The following is a 12,240-nucleotide window of genomic DNA, read 5'->3' as shown; positions in this document are numbered from 1 at the left end:
TTCTGTGTTGCCAAACTACGTAGCCCTATAAAAGAAATATAAGCCAAGCTTCCTTCCCCAAACGAGTTTTCAATCTAATTAGGTATATGAATACATTTGAAATATTATAGTACAATTGAATAGTAAGCGAACAAGTGGTGCAGTAGGAGGTACTTTTCCAGTTTCTTCATTGTTTATGCTTAATCTTTTATACTCTTGGGATGGTCTTCTGTTGCCTGGCCCCTACCTTCCTGGCCTCATTGTGTTCATTGGGCCTTTCTGATAGATAAAGCTAAGTATGCTTCAGGCAACTGGCCAAAAGGATATCCAAAACACAGAGAGAAATGTAGGCTCCCTTGCCAGAAGCAAGCTTGTTACCAAGAAAAAATGAAAGAGAGAGAGAAAATAAGAAATGCAAATGTTACTTTCCCTACCATTTTCCTCCATGTTAGCTTTGTGGTCAAAGGACAAGGCTGTGTAGACAAATATTTATTTTTACATCTTCAGTTCTGTGACCACATGGATTACTATGATGTGAAAGTTGATTCTTTTCCTCTGGAAGTAGGTTCCCATGTTACCTTCCTGGTGAAAAGGTTAGTGGTTTTCCCCAATTGTCTAAGTTCTTTTCCATGGGTGATATGTATTCTAGGAAATCTGACGGATAGAAGAATTTAATTAAGTTGTTCTTCAGAAATTTATTTTACTATATGAGTTGACATTTATTGTTTTTCTTGAAATAATTAAGTTAGAAATAATCATTAAGTAGAAATCTAAATATTCAGAATGTTTTAAAAAAGAAGAGAGAAATGCTACAGGCCCCCCCCCACACACACAGATTTATTTATTTATGAAGGGACACTTAAGTAATCATTCCACTCGAAGTTTTGCTGTGACCTACTGGCTTAACTATGTGGTAGAAAATAAGGCAGCCTGGGAGTTTCAAAACTAACCACGCTATAATAACTTATTTTATGCACTCTAGTATACAAACATTTAGCGTGTGAAAGTTTAGTCATCAAAGAATCACACTGATTTGTCAAAACAAATCAGATGCTGTTAGAATGGTTTCTTTCACACAAACCCCCAACAAAATTAAGAGTGCTTTATGCCATTTGTCATCGAATTGGAACACTGTTCTCACTGCTGTGTTTCCCCTCTTTTCACTGGGTTCAGTTTCTAGACCACTCCCAGGTTAGCCTCCAATTCAGGCTTTGTACCAAGCCTGGAAGGAAGCCCTCTCCAGAACTGCCATTCTGTAGAAATCCAAAGAATGTTAACACGTATCTGATGTGATAAGCAAGTCAAGTGTGTAATGAGAGTCCAGCGTGGGAGTCAAGGGTTTCTGAGGGATCTTCGAGCTTTCATCGTCTTGGACTTTTAATTACTTTCTATAAATACATTGACATGTCTCTCAAAATAATCTTTTTAACAGAGTTAAAGCAACTGATGGAGGTCAGAGCAGATTATGCCAGAATCCGAAGGCAGCAGGGCCCCGAAGCCACAAACATCGTGGCGTCACAACCTGACAAGCTGCAATTTCCGGTACATCTACACAGTTAATTTCTATGAGAACCATCGCATTTTGTGCTGTATTTTGCTGGGGTAATCTATGTGTGTACACTCACATGCTTGCAATCAGATGACAATTATTCATCCTTTTTAATTTTGTATAGTATCTTTTTTAAATTTTTTTAATTTTATTTTATTATGTTATGTTAATCACCATACATTACATCATTAGTTTTTGATGTAGTGTTCCATGATTCATTGTTTGCGTATAACGCCCAGCGCTCCATTCAATACGTGCCCTCTTTAATACCCATCACCAGGCTAACCCATCCTCCCACCCCCGCCCCTCTAGAGCCCTCAGTTCGTTTCTCAGAGTCCATAGTCTCTCATGGTTCTTTTAAAAAAGTTATTACCCTCCACATTTTTACATAGAATGGCATTTGATGCCTCAAATATGTTCTTGGAAAGGCAACAAAACTAGACAAAATAATGTCAGTAAAATAACTATCTCAGATGTATTTTCTTCCAGAAAAAATCAGGAAACTATTATTATTATTGAAAAATAATTTAGTGCAGTCAAGTAATATTTTATATTTATATATATATACACACACACACCCCACATACCCATATACACACACGTAATTTATATTTGTTTATTATAAATACACTGTATGTATTTATATATGTAATTTAGTGGGGTCAAGTAGTGTGTGTGTGTGTGTGTGTGTGTGTACATATATATATATATGTAATTTGATAATAAAATAGACTGTTTGACCACCTAATATTTGACCCAACTGACATTTGACCCAAACTGACATTTTTCTGGTTCAGCCACCATATTTTCCAAACTTTCATGTTAAAATCCTATATTTACTGAATAAAAATGAGATGGCTGGTGACCACTGAATACCACATGAATCAATCTTTCCTTCTCCAATTTCCCTTCAGTTTGGCCTGTAGCAGCAATGCAGAACTCTTTATGGGGTACAGCTATAGAACATGTTGTTCACGCAAGTGAAGCTGGGTAATTCCAGACTTAAGCTCAGTAAGCAAGAGTCATAGACTGGGTCCTCAAAACAGAACTTAGAGAAAGGATCTATGCACTGTTAAAAAGAAAAGTCACGTAAGGAATCAAAGGAAATCCTTAGCAATCTTAGAAAGCAACACTACAGGAAGAGAAGAGAAAAACTTAATCTGTTAATTTCTTCCTGCAATGAAGAAAGAATCTTTTGTTGTTGTTGTTTTAAATAGCAGTGACAAAGCAGAGTTTGGTTTCCCATCCTGGTCGAAAATTTCGAGAGAACTGTTCTTCTCTTTCTTCCTCTGAAAGCCACTCACAGCTCTGCCTGAATATAAATTGCAACCTGGCTAGGTGTGTACAGAATAGCTCAGCTGGCTCACTCCTCAATCCACCACTTTAATGTGATGCAGTAGATCATGTCTACTGAAGGGGGGCTCTTGGTAATCGCTGCAAAAGGCCTAGTATTTACTCCCAGTCTGCAAATCAGTAGGGCTGCATGAATAAATTCCTGCTGCTTCCAACACCACTAAAAGGAGAGCACATAGAGGTGAAATTTCACATGTTACATCCACAGCAATTTGCCCTTTTGCAGACACTGTTGTACAACGTTAGAGATGTGAAGGCATCCCAGAACAGCCTTGTGACACATAGGAGAGAAAGATTGCATGTGACCCCCATTTTTCCTTTTCTTTTTTTTTTTTTAACAAGAAAGGCAAAATAAGAAAGGTTAAGGAACGTGCTTCAGGTCAGAAAGCAGGACAACAGGATTCTTACCTGCTGGGCCTCTGCTTAGAATGACTGGATCACAATCCCCATAGACAAAGAACTTCTTATTTTTTTATTTTTTCAAAATTCCTTGAAAACAAAGGCATTTCTCTAGGTGCAAAAGTACCTATCATTTTGCTGCCAAAGAAAAGTTGATTTGCTATGAAAATGGCATAATTTCACCCTGGATCAAATGTGCAAATTCTTGTGAAGTCTTCACTGTTGCATGTGAATACGCCTGAAGCGAAAATTGGCAATATCACACAATGCTCTATCAAGCACCAGGAGACATAAGGCAAAACTCTTAACTGAACTTTTCTATTACTAGTAAATGGGATTTTAGATGTAATATAACAGTCATCAACACATCACATTTTACCAGCAAGGCAGCGACACTTACTTGCACGAGGTATCTCGGCAGTTCATACCCACTTATAACTCAGACCAAGGACAGCCCTGCTCTTTCCTTATTATTGACCTTCCTCCTTGGTTGGCTGCAAGGTGGACTGGGGAGCGGTTACTCCACCTCAGCAAGGACTATTGAATAAGACTATTGCAATTCTGTTCAGCCTCCCTAGGCTTTTAATAAACCCAATAATTTCCTCTGGGGACATGTTTATCAAATTTGAATCAGCTGCGTATACATAAGTCACATTTCAATGTTTTCCTATCAACTAGAAACCATTTATTATTAAATACTAAAACAACCATCCTCAAGTCCATGGTCTTCTCAGAAATTTATTTCCTGCTGGTTCACAAACACCCTTAAGGTGATCCAGATGTTAATCAACAGTGTGCCAGCATCTGTGATTTCCTCAGGAGGACTTTTCTGGATGTTTCTGTCCCACCTCTAGCTTTTGTTGCCTGACGAAGTGTTGGGGTGAAGCTGCATGTTTCTAAGCCAGCTGACTAAAAGTAACATGCCTGAAAGTTTGACGGACATTTCGAGATTAACTGACAGTGTTTTATAAATAAGAAGCATTTATCTGGGTACTTATGCCAGCTTTGCAAAACAGGACACATTAGTAATGATTCAAAATGCAAAGGTCGTTTTATAGAGTAATAACCCTGAATTTCCATTTCTTTCTTGATTGTTCATAATAACTAATTTTGTGTGTGTGTGGATTAAGGAAGCAAAGCAAAAAACAACAAAAAGGGAAAGATAAATTTGTTCTCTTTACAAGAGAATCACTTAGAAATTGTGGCTAGTGGCTATTGCTGTGTTTATGAGCTAATCTTTAATAATAGCCCAGGTGTGCTGAGTGTCATTGAGATTTGTGATTCACCAAGGCAGCCGTTTGTCTTTGTTTTGTTTTGTTTCGTTTTGTTTTGTTTTTCTGGCATCACTTGGGAGAGAGCGATCAAAACCCACAGATCCGTGTTATTCTAGGTCAGCACAAATCAGACGCAAATGTCCTCAATTAAATGGAATTTGGACCCATTGGTGATCCTCAGTTGTTTTTGTTAAACCAATGGCTCCAGTTCCCCTTGGCTCTGAGCACATCTCGAAGCCTCCTAAGGCTAGGTAAGCAGATAAGAGCCGCCGTTTTGTTTGTTCTCAATGCAATAAACTAAAATTCTGCCTAAATGGCATGGTTCGGGGCTGCTTGGCCATAAGCAACTGCAAAGAAGATCAACAAAGACCACCACTCAGGTAAGTGCGGATGAAAGTAAATGGTCGGACTGTGTAACAGGGCTGCACGGTGGGGGCCTGCTGCCAGCTACAGTATTTTCTCATTCTGTGCGTTTGTAATATGAAACTGCTATCAGTATGCTGTCACCCCGCACCGTATGTGCAAATAGAAATATACGAGGGGAGAGGACGTGCTTACGCCCATGGTGTGACTGGGTCGGGGGAGGGAGGAAGAAAGAAGACAAGAAATTATATTTATATGGCAAGTAAAACGGTGATTCTGAATTGGATGTGCTATGGATCCTTGTCGGCTGTATTCCTGTGCTTGTTTAAGGGTAGATAGAAGGTTCAGTCAACCACTGGATCCGTTAGGTCCTGCCTTTTCGGTCCTAGAAGTTTCGAACCTGGGAAAGAATACTGGCATTTTAGCCATGGTGTGGATTCTCAAGATGTCACCTCTGTCAGACCAACTGAGGCAGTTGGGCAGTCAGACTCTACGTGCCACCACCAGCAGCTATATTTTAGAGGAAATTTCCCAAAGGCATACTCTCCATAAGTAACCCTGCAGACTGGGTTGGACCGGAATAGAGGAGAGGAGGGAATCTTCCAGAACTTCCAGGGTTGGTGCCCCCAAAGGATGAGACCAGACATAGCTCTCTCTTCACTTCTACCTCTTTCCCTCTTCCTTCCTTTCTTTTCTCTCCTTGCCTCTTGGTCTTCTCAGTCTTCCCTGCTTTTCTCTTCTAAGGGCCTTTAATAAATTCCACCTTTTATTTTAAAAACAATCCTTTCTGGAGCAATTTGTGGATCAGCAGGGCTGCTTCCTTAGTATGATTCTCAAAGTTTCACGGGGGAGCTTGATAAAACACAGTCCCAGGCTGATCACAGAAGTTCTTATTCTGTACGCCTGACGTGGGCCAGGCAGTCTGCATTCAATAAGCCCCAGGGATGGAGAGTGGTTAGCTGACCACACTTTGAGGAACTTGGCCAGGAATTCTGTGACCATCATCTGGGCATGGCTCAAGTGCTGACGACCAGTTTCAAGAACACTGGAATATGAAGGCAAAGAAACACTTGCTGCATGTGTGACGGCTTGAGTCTCAATGTCTTCATGTTTTCTTATCACCATTTGCTCAAGAAATAATGGAAATCTTCCTGGGTCAGGACTGACCACCGAGAGATTGTAAACAGGACCCAGACACTGGAGGCAAAACAAGTGAGTCTGAGGTAGTGGAGCTTCCCATATTAATTAAGCTGCCTTCAATACTGATAACATCTTGCTATTTTAAAGGTCACAGGAATAATGTCTGGGCTATGGTGCACATATCAAGGAATAGAGTAATTTTGAGGGTGGGGAAAAATAGCAAGCTTCTTAAGAGTTTTCTTGTGCATTTTTATATGTACAAAGAGGGTGCTCCTTAGAACAAGGATGGGGGTCTATTTGCTGAAGTGACCCTTTTCTCACTGAGAGAACTGCTTGCCGGGGGTGGGGGGGTGGCAAACCTCTTTATGTTTGCTCTAAGTCTAGTTAACATGGAAGCCTGAGCCACCCACATCCCTGGCATGTTCATCTAAGAGTGTGAAATTCCACAGGATATTATTTCAGTTCAATAACAAGTGCTCTTAGAAAAATTAATTTCCAAGACAGTTCTCTTGCTCCCTGAATGAAATCCATATAGGCTGGGAGACAGACACTTTCCTTAGAAGACAAAAAATACAAAGAAAATTAGTTCTTTGAAGAACTAATATATATATATATATATGCCAGGCACTCTCTGTTCTGTTCTGGGTGCTGGGCATGCAAAGGTGTATGACTACTTGGGATAGTGCAGAGGCTTAGAATGTTGGATTAATAGCCATAAGGTGAGGTGGGAGGGGTGGGCATGAAATTGTGGAGGGCCTTGTAGGTCATGCTAAGGAGTTTGGATTTTTCTTTTTTGGGTGCAGTGGGAAACCATTAAAGGGAACTAATATGAAAGCTGGATTAGATATTGTGTATTAAATTAAACTCGCTCAGGTTTCAAGTTACAGAGACACACTCGATTTACCTCTAGTGATGGAGACTTGTTGGGAGGATTAACAAGGAAGTAAGAATGCACAGGGAAGCCCAGCACACGAGCTTCATGGTGGTCTCCGTTCAAGACGCATGGCTTGTCTTTGTCCAAATGGCCACCCAGTAGTGTACCATTCCTGCTCTTGACTTGGTTGTTTCTTGGTGCTTCTTGCTTCTGCTGTGAATTTTCTACTTCTCCACAGTCTCTTCTGCTTTACACTAAGTTGCTTACTTGTCTGCTCTGCTCATAGCCTCTGCTGCTTCGTGGCTTCTGTTTCCTGCCTTCTCTTTGTATTTCTTTTGGCTCCAGGGCCACTCTACCAACTGAATTACTTTCTTTGTGTCTTCTAACACGAGACTGAATGGCCGGAGGCCAGCCTTTTACTCATTCCTTTAGATTAGGATGTCAGGGATCACATGATACAAAGCACAGCTTGCCTGTAAGCGACAGTGTGGGTTGGTTTCCTCAGGAAGCTGTGGACATGGCTGCCATTCGGGGCTCCAAGGCATTTTCAGTATAGACCATAGTTCTGCCATTGTTATGGTCCTTTTCTCTCTTCACCGTTGAGGGATGAAATTAACCATGGAATTATCTAAGCTGTCACTATTTCTCTTTAGTCAGTGAGAGGCTTGCCCTTTGGTACCTCCTCAAAATTGGCCTTGATGGGGAGATCTTTGCTGTATAAGCAACACAAACTTGAGGTTGGAATCTTTGACTTTTGTTACAATATTAGGAAGGATACCAGTTGGACTCACAAGTTATACTTCTTAATACAACCAACTCTGTCTGAGGAAGTGGATCTTGCAGGGATATCCTGGCATCTAAAACTCAAGGCACTCTGGCATCCAGGCGATTTTTCCAAATCAATTCAGAATGCCAAGCCCTTATCAGACCTTTCCTTGACTCTTATTTCATGCAGTCATTTTGATAGGCCAAATTCCATTGTGGATTTTGATTTTTTATTACCATTTCTCCCCCTCCCTCCACTCTGCAAGGCAAACCTGGCTAACAGCTTTCTCAATGTTGAAATGTGAGTTCTGCTCAGTGGGCTTGACAGTGGTCTGCTGTGTTTGGGTCGTAAATCCTTGTTATGCTCCAGGACACCCATGGAGTAGTATTATCTGTTAGATAATGCCCAGTTCCCATGAAGAAGTTGCTATGGGCCACAACTAGATATGGAGCTAAAGCTGTGTCCGTAAGAGGCTTCTCAGGGAGGAGTCCTCACCAGCAATGAGGCAGAAGGCAGCAGCTGCACGTAGACGTCTCAACAGTGCCCTGCACTCCAGGTCCTTGCTCAGGAAATGACTCAACAACAAAAGGCAATTTTCATTGCACCAATTTCCAACCGTTGTTATGAAGAAAGAAGGGATTCATTTGTGGGATTTCTAAGTCTTTTGAAGTTGTTTACTTACACTGTCTTACTGCAGGCCATGGCGTTGCTCTCATGGATGATCCTGATGATTTTTTAACTAGCCATAGTACAACCCCAGCCTCCTTGCTCTCCAATTCTTTTTTTAATCCAAGTCGTAGCCAAGATGATTTTTCCAGAATGAAAATCATATCATGTTACTCTCTTGCTTAAAATCTTCCAGCAGTGCCCCACCCCCACCTTTGTCATCAAAGAGCAAACCCAACACCCTTGGGACTATTGTGTCCACGAGCCCAGCCGTCTCTATTTTCTCACCCTCTGCTCGCAGAGATCTGCACCCCACGCATCCTAGACAGTCCCTCAGTCCCCTCGCCAAATCATGTGTTCTCTCTTATTTCCACACCTTTGCACATTCTTCTCCTATAGCTTTCTTGAGAAATTGTCCTTGACTACTCCCCACACTCCTCTCTGTTAGAAACTTCCTTCCATGTGTTCCCTCTGCCCCCTTTGCTTATCACTTATCATTGTTGATGTCTTTTTTTTTCTCCCACTGGTCTCTAAGCTCCTTGAAAGTAGGCCAGGCTTGTTCACACCTGTATTCCCGGTGCCTGAATATTCCTTGCTATATAGCAGGCCTTAATGAATATTTGTTGAATTAATGTAAGATTTAGAGTAATTGATTGGTTAAAAACCTGCTTTTTAATATACACATTGAATCAGAGTTTGACGTTTTGTAGAATTTTCTTCTCTTCACGTGCACTGTTTTAGACTGAGTGTTCCCCCAAAGTTTATATGTTGAAACCCTGTGCCCCAGTGTGATGGTATTAGGAGGTAATTAGGAGCAGATGAGGTCATGAGGATGGAGCCCTCAAGAATGGAATTAGTGCCCTTATAAGAGCCACTAGAGAGTTTCCTTCATCTGCTCTGCTCACTGCCCTATGAGGATACAATGAGAAGTCAGTAGTTTGCAACCCAGAAGAGGGCTCTCACCAGAACTTGACCATGCTGGCATGCTGATCTCTGACATCCAGGTTCCAGACCTGTGAGAAATAAATTTCTATTATTTATAAGGCTATGGTACTTCATTGTAGCAACCGGAGCTAAGACAGGCATTATCATATCAATCCATAAAATACCACATAAACTTCTTATAAAACAAGTCTTATACTTGTTAAGACAGTATAGCCTGACTAAGTTTCCTTCATCACAAAGCAAACCAAAACAAGGTTGATCATGATCCCTTCCTTGCCAACTGCAACTTTCAAAATGCTCCTGAGGTCTGATGGAGTAGAAAATCCTCTTCTCCCATCAGTGCCCAAATGAACCCTTAACTGCTCAGCTGCCACTGCTGCAGACAGCCTGGCTTAGAAGGGAAGACACGTCACCCCCTTTCACAAGTGTGATGATTTGTGGCTGAGAAGGGAGAGCCTGCTCTCTGAACCACATGCCCCCTGGTGCAGGCAGGCTAAGGAAAGATGAATGGCATTATAAGACAGACATCTGAATGTTTTGTATTAAATTAGTCCCACAGAGCGCCTAGAATTCTCATTCCATAAATCACAAAGTAAAGTAAACTCACTCCCAGGTTAGATTGCCGTGACTTTGGCCTGTGGTGTCACAGATAATCTGAGAATAGTTAAACATTTGTCTGAAATAGTAATAATTTCCAGCATATTTACTCAGTGACATAGAAGTGACCCAGACTGATCTCTGTTGCCAGAAACAGCATGTAAATGGGAGTCAGCCAATTTAGGAGATTTCCAAACAAGGGTCACTGCTCCTCACTTCCTCTGCCTACTCTGAAACAGCCATGGGCTCCCTCAGGAGCTGCTAAGGTGCTGGGGGCTGAGATGAGCAAACTTCACTTCCTCCAGAGTACGTACCAAAAAGCATTGATGTGCCCCCATCCCGTTACTAAAGGGCAGTTGCAGCTCCATTTTGAAATCTACTTTCACCTTGCCTTGGTCTAAGCATGATAGGGCTAGGAAGGACCTTGATTCCACTAAAGCCACATTTCTCTTCAATGGTAAATTTTTATACTAAGAATATTTTACATAGCCTTGGATTTATTCTGTATATTTTTTCTGTATATTTATTCTGTATATTTATATGTATATTTTACATAGCCTTGGATTTATTCTTCCACTCCTGGGCTAACATTGTGATTACTGGGGACACAATAGAATGGAAGGAACATTAGACCGTGATTCATAAGACCATTCAGTTCCATGCTAACTGGCCAAGGGCCCCATCTGAACTGCTGCTACCTCTTCTATAAAATAAGAAAAGTAGACTCTTGCATCTCTAAAGTTCTACCCAACTTTAAAAGTCTGATTCTGATTCAGTTGTGAGATACAATTGGGTAACAAGGGTTGTAACAGCCAGAATTCCAGCTGACCCCAGGATGCCTATCCATCTGCTTGGTAAGGCCTTGTTACAGGTATTCACTAGGACTTGCATCCAGATCATCTTCACCCTCAGAAGCCCAGTCCACATTTCACCAGAGCAACAGAAGGAGGCCACAGCACAGTTTAGTGGTGGCCAAGGGCTGGAGGTAGTTCCTTCCAGGGAAGGATCTTTGGACGTGATGGCAAAGGCCTGAATTGAGTCTTGCCTCCTGCACTGTTGGGCAGGTTGTTTCGTATTTGGTATATGGATCAATAAGATCATAAATGTTGAAGGGGAAGGGCACTAATGCTGGTAGAATGTCTACACATGCCAGGTACCATGTTGGACTTTTACAGTCTTGTTGTCATCTGTTTCATTCCATACTCGTGACCACCCTTGGAAGTAGATATTTTTTCTACTTATACTTTTGCATTTTACAAATGAGGAAGCTGAGCTTCTAAGAGGTGAAATATCTTGCCCAAAGCTGGTGAGGGGCTGGGTGAAATAGGTGATGGAAATTAAGGAGTGCACTCATTGTGATGAGCACTGGCTAATGTATGGAATTGTTGACTCACTATACTGTACACCTGAAACTAATATAACAATGTATGTTACCTATATTGGAATTAAAATTTAATAAAAAATAATAATAAATAAATTTTTAAAAAGCCATCAGCCTATATGTGGCAGAGCTGGGATTTGAACCTCAAAACCTGTAGAAATTTCAGGTTACTGGTATTAGTAATTTTGAAAGTGAGATTACCAGATGCCTTCAAGGAGTAATGGTTTAGTCACTGCCTGTTTGGAAGATTTCCCCGATGACAACTGAGTTATGCAAAGTGAGCTACACTTGGATGCCCAACCCATAGTGGGGGCACTGCCATATGCATGGGAGTGGCCCTCACCTACTCTTCAGGACATAGCTAGTTATCTGGGGTCTTACTTCTCTACCCCAGTGGCTGTATTCACCCATGTATTAGTTGCTAGGGCTGCTGTAACAAAGTACCACAAACTGGGTGGTTTAAATGACAAAATTTTGGGGTGCCTGGGTGGCTCAGTCATTAAGCATCTGCCCTCAGCTCAGGTCATGATCTCAGGGTCCTGGGATCGAGCCCTGCATTGGGCTCCCTACTCAGCGGGAAGCCTGCTTCTCCCTCTCCTTCTCCCCCTGCTTGTTTTCCCTCTCACACTGTCTCTCTGTCAAATAAATAAATAAAATCTTTAAAAAAATAAACAAAACTTTATTGTCTCACAATTCTAGAAGCTAGAAGTCCAAGATCAAGTTGACAGCAGGTTTGGTTCCCTCTCTAGGGTATAACAGAATTATTTGTTCCATGCGTCTGCCTTAGCTTCTGGTGGTTTCCAAATAATCTTTGTTGTTCCTTGGCTTATAGAATCATCACCCCAGTCTCTGTCTTCATCGTCATATGACGTTCTCCCTGTGTGCCTATGTGCAAATGTCCCTCTTTTATAAAGATACCAGCCATATTGGATTAGGGGCCCACCCTACTCCAGT

The 12,240-nt window shown here is 41.4% G+C and overlaps 1 protein-coding gene across 1 annotated transcript in view; it reads left to right on the top strand.

Moving 5' to 3' along the window:
* DCDC1 (doublecortin domain containing 1) overlaps positions 1–12,240 on the top strand; it is a 468,564-nt gene that overhangs the window by 454,281 nt on the left and 2,043 nt on the right. The window contains exon 39 of the mRNA XM_027579679.2: positions 1,412–1,521. Coding sequence (XP_027435480.2) covers positions 1,412–1,521 — 110 coding nt within the window. The remainder of the gene's footprint in view (positions 1–1,411; positions 1,522–12,240) is intronic.

This window comes from Zalophus californianus, chromosome 11, assembly GCF_009762305.2.
Source record: "Zalophus californianus isolate mZalCal1 chromosome 11, mZalCal1.pri.v2, whole genome shotgun sequence".
Lineage (NCBI taxonomy): Eukaryota > Metazoa > Chordata > Mammalia > Carnivora > Otariidae > Zalophus > Zalophus californianus.
The sequence above is the reverse complement of the archived record's forward strand: the minus strand, read 5'-3'. Positions and strand labels throughout refer to the sequence as shown.